The following is a 22009-nucleotide window of genomic DNA, read 5'->3' on the forward strand; positions in this document are numbered from 1 at the left end:
ATAATGTCTCTAACCTGGAATAACGGAAACAAAATCACCTTTCTTAGCAAAATTAAGTGTGGGCAGGCTCACATTTGAGTCATTAAAGGTTTAGGCAACGACTGGAAACAGTCACTTTGGAACATTATGAAAGGAAAACGCAGGGTGTTGCAGACTGATGGTAGTAATACTCACACTGTCCGTAAACACTTCTGGGGAGCCCTGGGCGTGTAGTAGCATTTAGACGATAAAGTGAGACTCAGTGAGCTCTGAGAAAAGGGCAAGCCGCTGTCTGCCTCTTAACAGACAATGAAACGAGTTCCAGGGATCTTGGAGGCAAAGTTAACGCCTCAACAGGTTGTACCTCAGTCTTAGAAACCGTAGAACGCTGAACGAAAAAGACGCAGCTAACACGTTACCTCAGAAACCACAGCGAAGACAGTGATAATAATGGCGGTGTGACAAATGCCTGTATGAGTGAAGTGACCGACGTGTGTGGAGCCGAAAGCCGTGTAGCTTAACTGTAGCTAAAGGTAGTGTGGCAAGTTGCCAGTCTGAGGCGAATGTCCTGTCTACTCAGCGCCATGCACGAGCTGCTCTCGCGCTTTACTTCCATGTGCAATATATCACAAATGTGCTCAAGGAAATAATGCATCGGTACGGATCACCACCGAAGAGCTGGCTTGGTCTCCGCTTACGACTCGGTGAGCACATTTGTATTTTCTTATTACTCACGCCACCAGTTATATTCTTTTTTTTTTTTCAAATCACATTCTAAATGTCGCCACTTAAGTGATTAGCAGGTAAGGATGAAAGAATGCTATCAGTATTCCAAATGCTCACCAGTTTTACATTTAACGCATTCTGTGTTGTGAGTTTCCTGTCAGTTATCATTTTCTTAATACGTTTATTGCTATTAAGTAGGCTGTAAAACTGTAAAATAAAAGTATTTTGTAATAAACAAATTTATAAAATATAAGTTTCCTGTCCAAACGGGGAATTGTAATTGGCACAGCCATAAATATTTTCTTTGTGGCCTTGATGAGTTTCCAAACTAAAAATTCGATGTCACAGTCATTTGCTCTTCGTGATTGTTATGTACTACCCATTAGTAGGTTTGTGTTACTTGGCTTCCCTACTGCACTGATTTAAACTGGGATTAATCAGTTTAGGTTCTGTGTGTCAGGCCAGGCAATGGGAATTCTGAGGGCAGCAGGTGTAACATGAGCCACAACTGTAATTGAGACTTTCGGAGTGTCCTAGAGCCTTACAGGCATTTACACCAAGTGTTGAATAGCTGGATAAGTGAAAGTGGCCTTGTGCCACAGGCTATTGCAGTTGTTTGTCTTTATAGAATTATTGCCATATCTGGCAATTTAAGTCTGGGTTTCCAGCTTAGTCTATGTGAAGGCAGCTTGAGTTCTGACACTGTTGTAGAGTGCTATTCTTAAGTGGATAAGTGGATTTGAGTCTTTCTCTTATTCGATTGCAGTGCCCATATACTGGTTATTGTGACGAAGGTAGATAACGTTTACATGTGTGCTGCAAAGCGGTGAGATTTGGGATTTACCTTAGAGACTTCTCTCAGAAGAAAACATGATGCACCTGTACTGACACTTGCACAGCTGCAGATAGATTACATCCAAAGAGATATGTTTTAAAAACATATCTGGATTACATCCGGCCAAATATGTTTTAAAAAAACAGCAGAAATGTTGTTGTTCAAAAAAAATCAGGGGAAAAATAATATTGATGTTAGTGGTGCAGGTTGTTAGTAATACAGCTGTAAAAGGTATGGTCAGTACGAGAGAGGTTAAAGTTCAGAAAATAGTACTAGGCGTTAGCTACAGAGTCATACACAGCATTCAGATAATTTGTTTACATATGTATGACCAAATAGGTTTTTCTGTATCTTCCATTTAACCAGTTGCATGAACATTATTAACGATTTGGCTCAAAAATACTAACTGGATATACTTTAATGTCACAGGTAACATTTAAGCAATCGATTGCAGCACAGTCTGGATGCTTGTACAGAGAATTTTATCTTAAAGGGATTTCTAGAAACATGTGGTGGGAAAGACATTTGACTTGTCCTTCTCTTGTGTCTGTGAGGTCCCCAAACATAGCTTTCATCTCCAAACAGCAGTGAATGAATTGTGCTTTTAATAGTGCTTATGGTTTATCAGCGGCGCTCATAGATACTATTTCCTGCCATATTTTCAAATGTTGCCATAGCTTTTGAAATTTTTAATTAGCAATGCTAGTAGAGTCTTGTTTACCTAAGCCTGAATGGAATTTGGCACAGGAGACCTCGCACTGGCCATTAGCTAACTGTCACTTGGCTGACTAACTTGTCATCCAGACTCCAAATCCAAACCATCACAGTACAGTTTGAAATTAGATGTTCTGTTTTGTATGAATATGACTTTGTCATAACTCTGGTGTTTAGAGCTGTGCACATTTCTATACTGTTTAACCAATTTAAAGTATTGTAGAGATCATTATTAAAATTATTTATATTATTTAGTTTTATTATTTTAACTCATCATTTTGATGGCAAAAAAGATCTTGACATCATTTTTAAGTAAAAATAGAAGGCAAGCAAACATGCTGTGTTCATTGCATGCTTCCTGTCATTATTAGTGCACCATGATCATTAACTGTATGTCATGCTGTTTGCAAAACTTGTATTTTTGCCATTTTAAGGTTCATAATGAGTGGCATATATGGCTAAAATTAAAAATGGCCAAACAAATGCCATGATGCCCCTTGGCTAGTGGAGCCCAGCTGGAGCAGATGGAAGATGAATAGCATCAACAGACTTAGCTTGCTGGGTGTAATGTACTGACATAAACTTGCTGTTAATGAACAAATGGTATTCATTGTGTCTAAAAGTACACTCAAAAGTCTCACTTGTGATTACAGTTAATGTCAGTATGATGACCACTACACGGTGCTGTTTGAACCCAGGACTTCCATCTTCTCTCTAAATCTCAAAAGTGGCCATGTTCACTCTGAATCCAGAGAGCATGCAGTCTGCAGGCTTGACTGCCACTTGCAGCCTTGTCATTAAAACTAACCCTTGCACATCAAGCTGCTCCAAATCACTACCATATGCTTGAGAAAGGCTGGTTCCTAGTGGCTAAGAAGCTCCCAGCCTACTCTCTAATTTGTCAGAGCAAAATTAGATATGTAGGGGGCTGGAGGCCTGGCATGCCCCTGTAGTCACTCGCTCATAGTTTTCATCTTAACCCTTTCTCACCTTCCACAAAAAAGCAGGAAATGAGACTTCGTCCTCCTTTGCCACTCTCTTTCCCTCTTCTGTAGGGAGATTGGATGTCAAGCAGTGCTGCCGTATTTTTGTGTCGTGGCTTTGTATGATATTGTAAGTCTAGGACAGCCCGTTCGTAAAGATGCATGGAGTATGTGGGCTCACTGTAGGTGGACTTCTTGAAAAGAGAGCTTTGTATCTCCCAATGTTCCAAAAAGTCACAGGTCCAAGTCTTCCTCACATCCCAGCATGCACTTCACATTTGAATGAATGCAGTGCTTGTCTGTCTTGCTGTGTGGGTCAAGATATCCCCCCCCCCTTCCCCAATACACACACACACACACACTGGCTCACAGAATGAACAGCAGTCTGCCCAGATTCTTTTGAGAAGCTTACTTTCTTGGAAAATTACACTGCAGGAGAACTCATTCAAGACTGGTCTGTTTTTTGAAGTTGGATTTTATATATGTTAATCCTCTGTAAAATAGCATTGGTCTGCTAAGAGTTATGATGTGTTTAGTTACCATTGCTTGTACCTCAGCACAGCAAACACAGAGAGACAAATCATTAAGTGAAACTGACTCTTTTCTGAAAGATGAAGTCAATGGGATGAGATGCTTCTACAGCTGTCATTACTGATAGGATTCAGAAGCACAATGTTCCACTGGAGACGACATGGCTCCTATGAGCTGGAGACTATCCCTTGCTCACAGAGTGAACTGGAGACAGAGAAGTACACCTGGATTTCACTCATGGACGTCACCCAAGTTCCCTGTGGTAAGGCTCTTGCACAGATTGGATGGATTGGGGACACCTCTTAAAACAGAATGGGACTTTTTATGTGTCTGTGTGTTTTATGCTTGCCTGAATTTGTCCTTGAGGGTGTGGCTTATTGTGTTCAGCAAAACCTGAACATTGAGCATTGCTTCATAAAGGCTTTAAAAAGCGTGACCTCTTAAGACTTGTAAAGAAATTAGATTTAAAGCAACAGATGCCTGACTTGTTGCTAGAAGGCTACAGGTTCATATCCCATTTGCGTGCCACTGAGCTGGGAAGTTCAGGAATATTGAGTCAGAATGTCCCTAATCCATTCTTTTTTCTTTGCTTTGGGTTAAAGACCTGCTGTTTGCAGAAAGTGGTCGGTGACTTCATGGTGGGGAGAGAGGAAGTTCTGGCCCCAGATACAGTTGGTTCCCATTAATGATGGCCTTTGCCTCTAAGATTTGTGCTGCTTGCTCTGCGTTAGACCTTCTCCTCATCCTCCCTCAGAGCAGTCAAGTTTGCTCAGGCATGCCTATCATCTGAATCAGAGTTTACCTCAAGACAAAGCTGTGTATGTGTCTGTTCATTGGCTGTTTATTTTAAAGTAGTATTCTTTCATATTTTTAGTGTCTCTATTGTATATACTTTAGGTAGTAGTATTTTCATGTGATTTTCTTTTTCAGTGATACCAAAAGGTTTGCTTACATTGGAAAAAAACACTTCCCAGCTAGTTAATTACTACAGCAAGTTAAGTAAATCCCAAGCAATGGGAGGATGATAATCCTGGAGCCAAAGCTTCCGACAACCAGGACAACTTAAGACCTCCTGCTGGTTGTGTTTTGACATTTTCAAAACCCTGTGTCCTCCTAAAACTTCTGCTGGCATTGCTGGCATTAGCTTGATGTTCCTCTAGGAGACTCGAAGTAGACATGTGTTACATAAAGGTATTTCCGGCTCAGACATAGACGGTGGATGTGCTGATCACTCACCTCCTCAGAGGCTTCGAAAGAGACGGGGTAAACAGAGGCACATGAAAAACAGTCCCTGGCATTCTGTGCATTCCTCACATGGATCTTGCACTGGAGGTTTCCCCTCGCCTCTCTGCCTAAACAAGGAGAAGTGGACGATTCTGAAATGGAAGCATGGTAGGAAGGAGAGGGGTGGAATGCAATGTGTGTAGAAGATGATGAAAGGTTTGGTTCTGATAAGTAGGTAGTGAGCTGTTCCCATGGTGTGGGAAAGAAGGGTGAGGCCACGCAAGCACAGGTGCTAGGCCCTCACTTGCTACCATCAGTGGTGAGCCCATTTAACAAATCATTTCTCATCAAATCAGCTGGGCTGTGTGTGAACACTTTACATTATAACATGGCCTACATCATGCCAGAATTATAGAATCACAGGCTTGATGGTAACAGTTTGTGACATGGAGAATCAGGTGTGCTTCAGTGGAGATTGATCAAGAATGTGGAATGATGTGGTCCCTAAAGGCTTGTTTGGGAAATTCTGAATGATAAGAGGTTAATACCTTGTGATTGCATAGGATCACATTAGGAATATTTAGAAATATAAAGACTAATTTTACAGAAAAAATAGCATTCCATGGCGGTTTCTACATTGGTAATTATGGTCTGTGAAGTAGCTTTCCCTGTCTATGGATATCCAGTGATGTTGTTTGTCTGTATGTAATAGTCCAAGTAAAGCAGTGTTTTTTATGTCCATTGGGTTCAGAGTACAGAAAGGAAAATGGGAAAAAGATTTTGCAAAAATATTTCACATGCACACTTCTCATAAAATCTGGTGGGTTTTCAAGGTGAGGAATCATTGCACTAATTTAAAGGAAAACCATCTTGCCATCCAGCAAAGCGGTAATGTCTGGAAATCTCAGTGGTCTGCCAGTTCTCTTGTTATGCTTGTTCCTCTCTTTCTCCCTCTTTTTCGCTCTCTCTTTCACACTCTTCTCTCTGTTTACTCTTTGCTCTTATTCTTCCTTTTTTCCCTCCCCCCAGTCATTTCCTCTCTCTATATATAATAAGATTACTTTGCTTGTCATTTGACATCTCTTAGCCTGGACATTCCTGTGCCTGTGAAAAAAGTCTGCACTAATTCAAAGTGAAGGGACAGTGGCTTTGATTTATAGATGCAGTGAGATATTTATTGTGATATGGGGTGACATACTTTGTTTTTCACAGCCAAATACAAACTGCCCTGGCTGTCCATTCATCTACGATCGTGTTATCCACTCTTCCTGATTTCCTTGTCCTTTTTTGCAGATCTAAGTTCTTTTCTCTTACCTCTGTGACTCTGTAAGTTTTTGATATGCTGTCTTCTCTCAGCCCATCTCTCCTTCCCTCCCTCCCTATATCCCTTCCACAAACTCCTTCCTTCATGCTTATTCTCTCTCCCTCCGTAATAATGCTTTTATGTTTTTTGGCATGTGGCCAAGGACATATCCCCGCAGGTTCATTGTGTTCATGGGAGTCAGTCCATGATGTTTTCATCTGGCCCTAATCAAACATTAATTAATTTCCTATTTAATTTCTTTAATTGCCTCTGGTCCTGATGTAGCACTGTAGGTACTGTGACCTTTCACCTCTGTGTTTCAGGTGAGAAACCTGTACAGGAGGAGAAAAGTGGCATTTTGTGCCAGCACCCCAACTGTCCAGAACGCCAGCTCGCCGCCAAGGTAAGGTTCCATAACCTTCCACATGGTGTTTAAAGGGGTACCATAGACTTGCATCTCGCACAGCTCAATCTCTCTGTCTTTTATGGACTTTGCTGCCCAAAAATGTGAAAGTATGCTTGCTCCATTCATCACATAGAAGATTCCAGTGTAATAATCATCCATCAGCCTCCACATTTGGGACACAGACAGGAAAAACAAAATTTTGTTTGTCTTCAGCCTGACGGATGTGAGGTAATAATGGCCATTTCAGAAGCCCTCTCATAGGACTCTGGTAATGCAGGCATGGAAACATACACACAGCTCTTGGTCTCCTACACAAACACACTCCAGTGCTTAAAACCAAAACTTTGTCTTAAATTCCAAAGCATTCTGCCATTTTCTGTCACAATTATGTCAAGATTTTCTGCGTGTATGTGGTAGCTGGTCAACTAGTCAACTTATAAATTCAGTAGTTGGCGCTGTGGGCTGTTGTCGACTACTTAAGTCTGATTTTAGAAAATAAACAGTGGTGGGGGAAAAAAGTGAACAGGCAGGAGGGCAGTCCAGAAAATGGTTTGGAAAAAAGTTACATGACACTGCATCTGTTGAGAGACATGTTACTTCCTGCTAACAACTTCAGACAAAATTTTTAAAACTTTTAAAAACAAGATAGCGTGACGTTTATTTTAGTCCAGTGACCATATCTGAAAGGCTCATTTCTGATTGGTATGCAGAGGTTTAACTTGATAAACGGTTGCTTCCTTCTTAAATATATAAAACCGGTGTACTAAAGCGCAGCTAGTTGTCTGAGGGAAGATTCCGATATGTGTGGTGGTTTTAGCGTGCAGTATAGTTTAGACGGTCCATGGACCTCAGCTTGAAATATAACAAAAGTTCTTCTGTTGTGCAAATATGCCCTAAAAATGCAGCATCTATTGCTAAATGCTAGTAACAAACTAACAAAATACTTTTCATTGACATTACATATTGTAGCATTCACCACTATTAAAAGAGACACAGCTTTCGTGCAAATCGTGGTGCTTTATTAACCAGCTATTGATGTCACACCCTCACCATACATAAGCTCAGCTTTGCTCTAAAAGTTTGCCCTAAGAAGTTTGCACAAATTTTATGAACACTATGATATATATGTAATGATGACTAGTCAACTAGTAAAAATCAATAGTTGTGCAACTCCTAGTATACTGTGGACAGCATCAGTACTTAAAGACACAGAACTCATTGTTTTTGAGAGCATTTTATTTTTTGAATGTGGAATTAATGTTTTGCTGGATCATTGCCTCTGTTTCAACCTCAGAAAAATGAAATCCCATGATACATATTGCATACATGCATATTACATACATATTGTGACATACATATTGCCATATTGCCTACCAATATGTCTGACTTGACTTTTTTTTATTATTTTCTTTTATTGTCCCAGCCTCAGAGCCAAATGAATTCAGTTACTGAGCCCATTGTGCTTCTGCCAGCCTTCCCTCATCTTTTGAGAAACACACTTTTTCTTTCTCCGCAGACTGGCAGACGTAAGTCCATTCATTAGTAGTGTTTTCCCCTTTTATATTTTAGCAGGTGAGACTCTGAATTAGGACATTGCCCCTCCTAATAAGGAGCAGGAATGGCAGACCAGGGTTTCTGTGGTAGAGGGTGGTTATACTGAACTGTGTGTCCACTGGTGTGGGTTTCATTGGAGTGCAGCAGTACGTCACAGTAATGGCTGCTTTTCTTGATAAGAACCCATAATCCTCTTTAATGCGGCTTTGCCAACGTCCATTGAACTTTGGTTTAGTTTTTAGTGAGAGACTCCGGGGGTAAACAGTTCTCTTTCTGGTGGGCTGTGATCGAAGCCAGACTGTAGTTAATGTACCAGTGTTATTATCAGCCGGGGTCTGCACTTATGCTCTTATCCTTACAATATGGAAAGACAAGTGTATGCAAGGGCTTTTGTTTATTTGAAAATGTTTTCTAATGCGAGAGGGACAGAGAGGGGACTTCAATGTGTGTTTGTCTGTGTATGCATGTGAGCGAGTGTCTGTTTATGTTTGTGAGGTATCATGGACTGTTCAATGGGGGGGTTTGTGTGTTGTAGTCAGCACACTATAGTTAGGCTTGAACTACCTGTCCCCCTGTCAGGGATCTGAATGTGAAATTAGTGCTGGGCAGTACTGAAAGTTTAATATGATTATTCCGATAGTAGGATAGTATTGAATGAAGTTTGAGTTTGCGTTAGTAAAGTTAATCAACTAATTCTTCTTAAATACAGCTACTGTATTCTAAAAGAATGTCTTACAAATGTGTTACAGGTGCCTGTCTCAAAGCACATTCAACTTAAGTTATTCAAGTTAAGGTTTCAGCTCCACAACACTTAGCAAATGCAGTTGTGTTTATCTAGCAGCTAAAAACTTTCTCCATTTATCCAGATTGCCCTACTTATGATTAAAGTGTGATGTTTCTGATGAACAGCCTATCATGTCAAACATGAGTAGGAGTTGAGCAGCTTATTTTTCAAAGATGTGAAAAGAAATATGTTTCCACTGCTGCAAAACTTTTTTTTTTCATGTGATTGATGCCACAAACATCACAAAAAGAAGAAACCTGAAAATTACCAGACATAGTCTGGGCAATATCACAATACTTTATCGTTATTGTGATAAATTATGTTACAGTTTGCTTTTCTAAGCATATTGTGGATATTGTCAGTACTTAAAGAACACTGATTAACTACGTTTCATTATAAAGTGAGCGTAGTTAGTTCTGTTTAATTGGATTTAATGCAGAGCAGTTTGTAAAACACTGAATAAAAAAATCAGTGTAGTTGTAGGTTGTTATTATTATTATTATTATTATTATTATTAATATTGTTATTATTGTAGTACTTTTTAAATGTGGCACTACTGTTTCTATTTCTATTGTTAGTTGCTATTTATTAAATCCTATAAAAACAAAATATTGTGACGCACATCGTGTATCATGGAAAGGTATCATAATATAACATTTTTGCCATATCGCCCACCTCTACTCTATGTGTCTATTACCTAGTATAAACAAGAGCGTGCTGGCTAGCTGTCCAGAGCCATAGTAAAATGATTCAGACTGTACTGGCTATTAATGCCAGTGCAGCTCAGTTTAGCATGTGCTCAGGTATAAAGCAGTTTTAAGCTGCTTGCAAGCCTTCATCTTTTCCTTCTTTATTAACGAAAGCTTGTTAGTAACTTGCTTTCATTTTTAGGATGATGGTCAAAAAGTTGCTTTGCCTACTTTCAACTCCTTGCTGTTAGAACACATCCAAATCAGGGTTGCCATATTGGGTAGGATCAGCAAATGCTATGAAATAATTATTTAACAGTGATGTTTTTTCATGATTTATAGTATTTCAGGTAAGTTATATTAAAAAGCAATATTAAAAAGTAAAGGACAGTTTGAACTGTTTTTCAAATCAATCTGAAGTTCTGCTGTCTATCAGTTTATCTAAACCTAAAAATCATTATTGTTGTGCAATACCAGTGTATTGATATAAACCATATCGCTCAGCGCTATGTGAAACTGCGTAAAAATCTGAGAAAGGGTTTGTTTTATGTGGAGGATTGTGAAGTTTAATTTTTTCCATTGCCTGTGTTCACTGGATGTTTTCCTTATGTAAATGTTCATCCTGAGCCAAGCCCTCTGCTTTGCTATTTTTCTGTCACTATGTGTATGCATAATGACGTTCATGTGTACATGCTTTTGACAGCAGATAAAACAGACTGAGTTTGTCTCTTTCAGTTGGCGACTCACAGAGTCAACTGTAATTTCTTTATGATAAACACTGGCATTAGGTATAGCCTGTAATTTAGGCTATGATTCATACTCTGTTTGTTTATTCATCAAGTCTAACTCATGTAATGTGCATGGAATTACCTGTTACCACTACGGAGGAAAGGTGGTATTCGACTTGTATGCTTGTTATCTGGAGAGGCCAGACTTTTGCCCTCAGAACTGTGCCAGTGTCTTGGAATCACTGGCTTGGTTTTGGATTTTAAAGTAGGTTAATTGCTTTTCAGTGCTCAGCAGGACATTTAATCTGGTGGCTTGGGTTAAACTGGCATCCTGTCGAAACCCTGTCGTTTTTCCTTCCAAAGTAGAACTTTTCAGACAGCAATAGTGAATGTCAGACAGCAATACAAAGCAGCCTAGAAGTTCCATGCTCCATAAAACGGTTCGTTATTGACAGTAAGCCTATTTAGGAACTGAGTAATGGCTGAGATTTTGGTTTATTTATAGTCCTGTATATATGGGTGAATGTGAGTTATGAATTTTGAATCTTGAATTACACATTGTCATTTTAATTTACACATTATACAGTTATATTAGAGCTGGGCGATATGGCCAAAAACGTTATCACGATAAACAAAATTCATATCGTTCGATGTCGATACATATCGCGATAAATGTCAAATCATGACTTCTTTCACGTTTGAAGACTGATTTTGCTCCTGGGTGGTTAACTGTGGTTTTAAACTATCACTTATGGTCCGATCATGACAAACACTCGGCAAACAGTGGAACATTTCACTAATCTGTCATGGAAGAGTGGGAGGAAGTTTCTGAGCTGTTTTTATCAGCTGGAAAAGCACTTCTGCAATTTTTGTAATAGTCATGATTTAAGAAAGAAAACAGATTATTTTTAGCTGTCTGGTGACGAGCACTTGGCTACCCCGTTACAAATGCTAAACAAGTGGCCAACAACAGTGCTAAACTCTTTCTCAACAATGTCAACTCGGTTCGGTAGGTCACTGCTGTCACTCCTACCACATCCATGTCAGAGCATATCACAGTGTTCAGACACCAGCTAGCGACGGCTGGATTTCTCTATGCTATCGCAGTAGTTTAAGGGGTGAACCACAGTATATCTGACGTTCGCTGTGTAAAAGCATTATCTGCAGTGTGAATCTCTCACACCAGTCAAACAGAGTCCTCCTTTTAAGTATGTTTAAACTGAAAGCGGTGATTTTGTGTCTTGTTTGATCTACCTTATCATCAATTCACCGTGTTGTGCCGGAGCGCTGCTTCAAGTTAGCCAGCAGCTAAAAACAGCTAGCCTGGAAAGATAGCGCTCTCCCACTCTCCAATGCCTCACAGCTTCCTCAGTTTACTTTAGTTTAAATCAGGGCTGTAACGAACATGAACCCACTTCTTTCTTTCACTTTCATTGCTCGAGAATGCACTAATACTAAAATATGACGGTTTGGCGCTGCAGACGTGATTTAACACCGCTGAAGTTGTTAGGATGCACAGAAAGAGGTGAGTTCACCGTAGGACAGTACAGTAACACCACTGATCTCATCACTCACACTCGGTCACAGGAGAACAAATCGCCGGTCGCTCCACTCAAACAGGGAATGTATAACTCCGCGTTTCAGCCTTTGCTAAAGTATATTTGGCAACCCCTTTTTTACTCATGGCCCCCTCCCTCTCTAATCAAGTCAAAAAACTGGGAAGTGCGCCCTCTCCTGGCGACAGCTGAGTAGTGTCGCTTTCCTTGCAGTAGAAAACGCCACTAGGGCTTGCACTAACGTGGAAGTGTGAGAATGGTGTATTATATCGAACATTTATCGAACATGTCGTATCGCTCTATTGAGGAAAAGTTATATTGCGATACTTATCGTTATCGTTTTATCGCCCAGCCCTAAGTTATATATAAATAAATGTTTAAGTTTATTACACAATGTGTTCCATAACCTAGGGATGCACAAATTAGGAATTTTTGGGGCCAATTCTGATTTCTTTACAGTCAGATTGGCAGATGAATGCATTAATATGAAATGCAAAGGCTGGTGGGAAGACCTAACACATGCATGGGTGCAAGGATAACTTATGAAAACGCACCACTGCCACCACATTAGTGCTTTCCAGAGTAATAATTTATATATATATTACTGATATCTATGTTTCCACTGCTGCAAAACTTTTTTTTCATGTGATTGATGCCACAAACATCACAAAAAGAAGAAACCTGAAAATTACCAGACATAGTCTGGGCAATATCACGATACTTTATTGTGATAAATTATGTTACAGTTTGCTTTTCTAAGCATATTGTGGATATTGTCAGTATTTAAAGAACACTGATTAACTACGTTTCATTATAAAGTGAGCATAGTTAGTTCTGTTTAATTGGATTTAGTGCAGAGCAATTTGTAAAACACTGAATAAAAATCAGTGTAGTTGTAGGTTGTTATTATTATTATTATTATTATTAATATTGTTATTATTGTTGTACTTTTTAAATGTGGCACTACTGTTTCTATTTCTATTGTTAGTTACTATTTATTAAATCCCAGAAAAACAAAATATTGTGACGCACATCGTGTTTCATGGAAAAGTATTGTAATATAACGTTTTTGCCATATCGCCCACCTCTACTCTATGTGTCTATTACCTAGTATAAACTGGCTAGCTGTCCAGAGCCATAGTAAAATGATTCAGACTGTACTGGCTGTTAACTCCAGTGCACCTCAGTTTAGCATGTGCTCCGGTATAAAGCAGTTTTAAGCTACTTGCAAGCCTTCATCTTTTCCTTCTTTATTAACGAAAGCTTGTTAGTAACTTGTTTTCATTTTTAGGATGATGGTCAAAAAGTTGCTTTGCCTACTTTCAACTCCTTGCTGTTAGAACACATCCAAATCAGGGTTGCCATATTGGGTAGGATCAGCAAATGCTATGAAATAATTATTTAACAGTGATGTTTTTTCATGACTTTATAGTATTTCAGGTAAGTTTTATTAAAAAGCAATATTAAAAAGTAAAGAACAGTTTGAACTGTTTTTCAAATCAATCTGAAGTTTTGCTGTCTATCAGTTTATCTAAACCTACAAATCATTATTGTTGTGCAATACCAGTGTATTGATATAAACCATATCGCCCTCCATAGGTTCCATAACCTAGGGATGCACCAATTAGGAATTTTTGGGGCCAATTCTGATTTCTTTACAGTCAGATTGGCAGATGAATGCATTAATATGAAATGCAAAGAGTGGTGGGAAGGCCTAACACATGCATGGGTGCAAGGATAACTTATGAAAAAGAATCAGATTGGTCCCAGCCCATTTCTCATACTTTTCTATTGGCCAAATCAACAGGCAAAGACAACACAAATAACACTTGGTCTTTCTAAAGCCAAACTGGCATTTTAAATTCTTAAACAAAAAAATCTGTTGCCTTTTAAAAAACATGAATTCCCAATAAAGTCAAAAGTAAGAGACAGCTAGATGTGTTTAATAGAGCTGAGACAGCAAACAGTTGTGAAAACTCATGAAATCAAAAACTCAAAAAAATTATTGAAAAAATGGACTTTTTTCAATATTTAAAACACCTGTATTTTTCATATTCAGTATATCTAAGACTAAGTATTTCTAACTGCCCACAAAGTTCAAAGTTTAGCAGACCAAAAAGAAAACTCACCAAACTCATTGTTTTAATGCTTGGAGCTCCGAGCTGAAGCAGCACTTTGAACTCCACCATGCACACACAGTAGAGCTTCAACCTCTGTGAGTTGGTGACTCTCAAACTGTTTTATTGAACTTTCTTAGTAGAATGGGTTGTTACCCATTATCTGTGTCTTTGATTCGCAGTGGCTAAAAGAAAAATGGTAACTTTGACACTGTTTCTACTGTTTCTACCGCTTCATTTCTTCTTCCCTCATTCTCAGTGTTCAATGAAAAAAAGACCTGATGTGTTTCAGGGCATTACATTTGTAAAAGGACTCGGTGTGAAACTATAACTGAGTTTTCTGTCATTCACTCAGTCTGTGTGTGTGTAAATGAAAAAAAACGGACTGGATAATGGTTTAGAATGCAGGACACTCATGCAAAAAAAATGGAAAGACGAAACAGAATATTCTACCTGTCAATGACATTGCAGCCATTGTTAAGGATCAATAAATCAAAATTGTTTAACAACACATGGCAAAAGCTGTTAAGAACACTGCAGTGCAAATTATATGTCATAAAATTACAGCACACTTTAGCAAAACTGCAAATAAATCTGATTCCAATCCTGGCCGATTACTATTTTGTAAACCTAGTATAATACTTTTTATTGGATTTTCATTGGCTAAAGCAGGATGTTTGATGAAGACACTGCTTGTATTGGGTTTGTAATATTTCACTTGGTATTAAAGTAGAATTAAGATGTCCGACTGCCTTATCCAGGGTTAATCTTTGTTTGTAGAATACAGCATAAAATCTGAGCGTGGGTCAGGAGCTAATAGCACGCTGAGTCTGTGTTGTGTCTGCTCCTCCATTATTACCAACATAAATCACTGTCTGCTACTTGACAGCTCAGTGTGAGAACAGACAGAGTTAGGTTTCATATACAGTAGAACACTGGCCTAGTGGAGCTGAGGAATACAGATCTAGAGTTGCTTTTCCAATGATTTTAGGCTTGGAACCTAAAAAGTGAACCTGAAAAAGTGAGGAGTGACTATGAGAGGCACCACCAGGTGGCAGCAGATTACAGTGTGAATATTGCAATATTTCAGCCCATTTTTCTATCAGACCTTTTTGTTTAGGATAGGGGCTTCTCAGAGAATCTTCCTCAGGCTCTTAAGGAATTTGTCTTTGCTGCTACTGCTCTCAGCTTGCTCACTGGAGCTCTAGACTATTGCTTTGTGACACAGTCTATTGTAAAATTTGCTGTACATGCTTACCCAGAAGTGTCACTGTTGCAAGAATGTTAGCAAAAACACTCATTGAACTTAGCGAGAAATTAGTGTACCACTACACACCTAAACACCTACATTTAGAGCACATAGAGAGCGGGTCTAGTCTTTATGGTGTAGCTAGCATAATGGCAAATTCTACGTCATCGTTTTCGTATTTTGATTACCTACAACAACATAGTCCAGCTCTGTAGCTCAGCATTTTAAACTGGAAACTTGACATATACTCACTCTAAACAAGCACACAGACATTGTAGTGGTCCAATTTGAAGAGTTTAGATATTTTGACACAGGGCCAGAGCCAGTCCTGACCTCCCTGGGGTCCTGTGCAAAATTATGCAAAGAGGCCCTCCTACCTGACCCGTGAGCCATGTAAACCATTTGCAATTACCACATTACCCAGTGCTCCCACAATAATCCTCCCTCCTTTAAAACAGCTTGCGCCATCTGTCGGTCTAAGAATAATTAGAAATGGTCTGGATGCACAGCGGTTGCTGCTGCAAAGCACAAGTTTCATTTAGTGTACACACATATGAACACATGTTTACGCACAACACATTTATCATTTCTGAGCTGCAGTTTGTAAACACCTTTACCCGTGGCTGGCAAGGAAGCAAGACAAAGCCAGACCAAGAGATGCACTGTCCAGCTAGCTTTAATTTGTTAAATGTTACTAACATCAGAAGAGAGAACACAAGTTTATCTTTAGCTGTTCCTTCAATTCACTTACAAAGTGTATTTTTTTTCTTTTGCATGACCAGATTGATAGTCCCACTTCATCCTCTCATCGAAGTTGTAAACAATAAGCAGCTTTGACAATTTCCGGGGCCGTACTACTTTTGCTTAGCGAGTGTACAGGGCTGACCAGCTTTGCACAGGACTATAATTCCTTATTAATTTCAAAAGGATTTTGCCAGTGCTCTGTAAACCTTGTCCAACCTTGCAGCAGCTGCTAGGTTGTGGAAGGAGCAAAGATAGGTCAATCAAATTGAACTGACCTGAAATAACTAACTCCCATGAAAGCCCTTAGAAACATGAAGAACCTGTACGAAATCCCTGCCTACAGGCCTCAAGTTCCCCAGGAATCATCTTGTTACAGATCAAAATATGTTTATATACTGGCACTGGAAATGATGTCCTGAGTAATATTGTTTGCCAGTGATGGGACTTAACAGCTTTGTTATTTGAGCTGGTGAGAGAGCGGACACTCGTGTGTTTGTGTAATCTTGAGAGAAGACACTAGTGTTTGTATCAGGCCAAGGAGAAGACACTGACGTGTTTGTTCGCAGTAGCTCTGTGGTTTCAGTGCTGGCACCGTGGCCCAGGATTGTGGTCGCTGAGATGCGTTATTGGCAAGTGACTCATCGACATGAATGATGGCGATGATGATAACAGTGGCTTCATAAACCAGCAGCAGGTTCGCACATTGCCAGCCTTCTTATGCAATGTTGTCAGATTTGTTTATTGAAAAATGTGATTTGTCTGAGTTTATGTAGACACTCAAAAGTATTTGAGGTATGCGAATTGTCTCTGAGGAATGGTGCTATTATATAAAGTTCTTCAGTCTGCATTGGAGGCCTCAGATAGAATAAGCATTCATCAGAATTTCTGCCCTAAGTCTGGCCTCTGTCAGCATATCCCTGCATTTAAGCAATTACTATAGTCAAGATATCAACAAGGAACACTCACTTCCCTCTCGTTCTTTCCCCCTCTCTCTCTTTTATCTGCACATGTCCAAATACAGCTCTTTTCTCTTTCACATTTTCCTTTAAAGGAGTCCTGTGATGTCATCAGGCAGGAATTAAGACCCAAAGGGATGAACAAAGGGTGCTCGACACGTGACCCCTTGAAGTGTAATGTTACCATCACTTTCAGCCCTGTGCTGGACAGCCCAACATCTCTTTCCCCTGAGAACCATGAAAACATGTTCAAGCCAACATGTATAAAATCAAAACATACAGAGATGTTGAATAGATTTGTGCCATTCACACAGTTTACATCTGTATAGACGACAGTGTAAATCACAACAATGCATATCATGATAAATGTATAAAGTTATTGTAATATACTAGTCCCTTATAGTAATAATTAGTAGGACACTGGGAAGCTCTACATAAAATGTAAGAAATTTCAAATGTGTCTGAAGTGATTATTGGAGCTGTAGAAGAATCAGGAATTTATTTTCTTTTAAAAGTGGAGATCAAATCTTAAGGCAGGTAACCTGACAAATTGAAAATTACAGTATATCATTTATCATTTTAAACTTCTTGTTCACAGAATTCTTCAAATATTGAATAAAACATGTAAAAATACCTTTTGCCAAAAAGTTTGTAATATTTAAATTCACAGTGAGTTATTACACTTTTAAACCTTAGTGAGTTTTAGATTTAAGTTCATTTAAAGTCATCCATGCAGTGACTTTTTTTCTCATAAAATATTTTTGGAATCTTTCAAGGATTATGTAGGATTTGTTATTGTTCAGTGCAGTTTAAAGTTTACCTTTAAAACCCTCTCTCCATTAATCCACAAAATAATCAGTAGATTACTTAGATACTAATGTAATCTGTAGTGACAGACTTATAGAGATGTGTTATTCTGTTTTGACTTCATTCCATTCACAGAGTTCACATTTTTATAGACTGGAAAAAAGTGGATACTTTAACTTTCCAGAAATCAAGTTCTTAAAACTTAAAGATTGTGTTTTGACTGAGGTTGATTTAAGTATTTATGTCTTTGTTTTTCCTGTCCAAAACCACTGTGAAATTTATGACACCTTAGCAGTTTTATGACCATGTGTTTCCAAGAACTTACTGAAAAGGTACGATTTGACCCTCATGTCTGATCTCTCTGGGCAGGACATTTTTCACGTCTGAATATTTGTGTCCATTCCATCATCAGGCCAGTGTGTCTTTATCAGGGCTCAAACAATAAGCTCTCACACATTATCCTGTTCCCTGACTCATAAAGCATCACACCATTGCAGGGAAGACCCTGAGACGTGGCTAGAGGAAATTGTCATGGTGTAGAGAAGGGGCAAAAACAGGAAACGGGCATATGACTGACGCCACGCTGCTGGAAATATTGCCCACAGGACGCTGTGGCTGTCCAGCTGTTTGATTGGCTTAGAGTGGTGTCCTCTGGGGCATGTTTTAGCTGACCTGCTGTGTCCTATGTTACATTGTTTCTCTTCAGTGGTATCATTCTCTTGGCCAGTTGGTTTCGCCTCAGCTAGAGGGCAAAACATCATTTTTGGATTAAACAAAATTCTATGAGATGTCAAATAGGCATATGTTCAAAATACTGATATGACAATGTCATGGATTAAAATTTATCAGTACAGGAATGAATCATTTCCTGAATCTGCTTTTGCACTTTTTCACCCACATTCTAGAAAAAAATGCCTTAACTTAGCCGAGCAACTTACATTTGGGTGGAATCTAAGCATCATTCCAAACCTTTGCAAGCTACTAAGTCAACTGACCATGTTGCTGTTTAACATAAATGTATGTCTGTGTATTTTGATATAACTAATAAAAAAAGAGATTAGCTGGAAAGTGCAAATATCGAAAAAATTTCTTATTAAAGATAAAAAATGTGAGAAGGTGCCTGCAGCTGATTGATTATATTTGCCAGTGCATTTTGTCTTTGTGCTCTTGTGATATAAAATATAGCTTGCTGCATTGAAGGTACTGTATGATTGACATTGTCTCTAAGGCATATTAAAATGATAATGACCTGCCACTTCAACAAATTGCACTAATGAGGCTTTTCCCTTTTTGACTGTGATCTGTTTATCCATTTAGTGCTATTAGGCTACCGAGAGATCATGATGTTATTTATGTAGCCTTCAAATGCGTACTGGAGACCTTTTGGTCTACTACTTTCTGAAATTCTGCGTGCATTGCTCCAAACAGATTGACGTGGTGAATACTTTAGTCATAGAAAACTTCGTAGTTCACATGAAGGGTGTGAATCCTTGTCAGATGCTGCAAAGGGGTTCAGGGCTTAGCAAAGGGTCAATTCCAGCTGAATAACCCAGAATACATGAATATATATATATATTCTGTTCTGTGTCATATTGTGTATTGTGAAGCTTGTATTATGAAACATATTGTATTGTGAGGTTGTTGCCTAAACTCAGCCATGTGTCAAATGAGTCTCATCATGAGCTTTACAATGAGCTAATGCAGTATTGCTACTTTAGGTTTACCAGAGATAGAGTTTCCGAGTGTGAAATACCATTGAAAACACACACTCAGACTTGAATTAGTAAGTTATTTAGAACCAAAACTTTTGGCATCAATAGTTTATAACGGCTTACCTTAAATGGCCGGAGAGAGGAAGCAAAGGAAGACGGGAGGAGTGAGGGAAAGAGGGCTGGGGATAGCATAATGTGCTGGATTTGGTGAGTAGAGTCAGTGCTCCTGCTTCAAAGCCTCAAGCGTTTGTTCACAGAGGATTTCCTGCCCCCCTAGCAGCTCTGTACACTGATACTATCTAAGTGAAGGGTGTGTTGGCAAAAAGAGAGAGTCAACGTACAATCATAAATCATGTTTTGACATACAGTAAGGACAATCATAAATCATATTTTGACATGCAGTAAATAGTAGCGATACAATTTACATTTACATATACTGTATGTAAGTAGCGTCTCTACTACTACTACAAACAGGCTTTTCTTCTCTGATACCTATACCAGTGATGAAGCCCTGAGTATCGGCTGATACCAGAACAATCGTGTTGTTCTTAACAGTAGGTTACATGTGGCTACTATTATTCTGTCACCTGATTTTCTTCATATTATGTTACACTGTTCGCAGTATCCCATGTTGGCTGGCTACTCCAGCACTGTCTGGCTGCTAACTCTCTCACCACAGCACTGCTGAAGCTAGCTTCTTCAATGTCAGCAAAATGTTTGGTTTAACAGTTCTTCTTTTAGAAATGTTTTTTCTAGTTTGGCAATGCGGTCTTCACCACATTAATTGAGACATCTCCTCTTTTGTCTTTGGTTTGAGAAATGAGTGACAATTCACTCTTTCCACCAGTCTCTTGTGAAAACTGGACTACTTTTCAAATGTACAGATTTTCTGTAGCATATTGTAAAGTGTTTCAGAGGTATCCCGGGCATTGTTACAGTTGCTTGGCTATGAAAGACCAACTGGGTGAACTAATTTGCTACAGTGCCACCCTGAGGTAGACGAGTGCTGCAGCACTGGTTAGTTAATTTGTGGGAGAAGCAGGCTAAACAATGACTTTTCTGTGAGTTTGTATTTGAGCTTCTGTTATTCCCTAATGGACAGTGTAACGTCATAATAATTTTATTATCAGGGGACCCTGAAGGTTTTTGATTTTGAGACATTCAGTGGTTCCAAAAGATTATTTAGGGTGCCCTGCCCTCACAGGTCCTCTGTATTTCACACCTTGGTTTCACTACAGCCAATTTTGGGGTTTTTCAAGCTAGTTTTGCTACAGAATAAGATCAATTATTTTTTTTTTTTCCCTGTGATGTGTGATCCAGCATTCTTTGCTATTATCTGCCGATACCAACAATGGGCATATGTTCAGTATCATCGCAAGTTAAAAGTATTAAACGTTTTTAACAAGTCCAGAGCACAGGGCTGAATTTTACATGTTTGTGGTGTTGCTGTTGGCCTGTGTGTGAATTATTACTGAAAGGCATGATTTCCTTTTAAGTTGGGCCAGCATACTGTAAAACACAGCCAGCAGTGCTGAGGTCCATATCACGCTATCTCTGTATGTCTCCTTTGTTGTAAAGCATAATAAAGGGCGTAATTCATATTAGAGAGAGTTGTTTAGTACATGCAGCAGGTGGATTGAGGCACATTGCTGCAGGCCGGAGAGCAGGACATTCTTGTAAATCACACTTCTGTTCAAAGTGTGACTCATACCAGGGTGCGTGTGTGTGTTTGTGCGTCAGTGGGGGCATACTGTAGACCAGATGGTGTTGTGTATTTGCTAAAAATCAATATAATGATGGTAAAGAGAGGGAGAGAACAGAAAGAGTGTGTGTGTGTGTGTGTGTGTGTGTGTGTGTGTGTGTGTGTGTGTGTGTGTGTGTATGAGATTGTTCATTTGTGTATGTATCCATTCCATCTAAACAGTAGAGGAGGGTGTGACTATAAACATACTGTCATATAGGTGACCGTTACACATTCACTGTCTGCTTAGTATCTATACACAGATATTTTTTCCACTTGATACATATGCAGGTTTATTTTCATGTCAGGACCTGGGGTCAGACATATGACTCTTATAAAATACCTACATGTATTATATACATATATATGTAATGAAAATATCCCATGTGTAATACATACAGTGTGTATGCAGTGTGTAAAAGTCAGAAACCACCACTGCCAATAGCAAAACGGCTGTTAAGTACAAATTATTAATTTTTAAGTATCAGAAAAAGCAAGAACCAAACAGGTATGCTGTAGCCACGTTAACTGAATGTAAAATGTAATCGTCTCAGTATTTAGTGTGTGCAACCATTGCTTTATTACAATTTCCATTCTTTTCGGTAAACATTTTCTGTTTCTTGTGATCTAGGTAATCCAAAACACATTCAGTAATGTTGAGGTCTGGACTC

The 22009-nt window shown here is 39.0% G+C and overlaps 1 protein-coding gene across 1 annotated transcript in view; it reads left to right on the forward strand.

Moving 5' to 3' along the window:
* The first annotated feature begins 508 nt into the window (after positions 1-508).
* Positions 509-22009, forward strand: part of plekhg5a (pleckstrin homology domain containing, family G (with RhoGef domain) member 5a) — a 65032-nt gene continuing 43531 nt past the window's right edge. The window contains exons 1-2 of the mRNA XM_036559171.1: positions 509-683; positions 6619-6698. Coding sequence (XP_036415064.1) covers positions 629-683; positions 6619-6698 — 135 coding nt within the window. The 5' untranslated portion in view covers positions 509-628. The remainder of the gene's footprint in view (positions 684-6618; positions 6699-22009) is intronic.

This window comes from Colossoma macropomum, unplaced genomic scaffold (genome assembly GCF_904425465.1).
Source record: "Colossoma macropomum unplaced genomic scaffold, Colossoma_macropomum, whole genome shotgun sequence".
NCBI classification, from domain to species: Eukaryota; Metazoa; Chordata; class Actinopteri; order Characiformes; family Serrasalmidae; genus Colossoma; species Colossoma macropomum.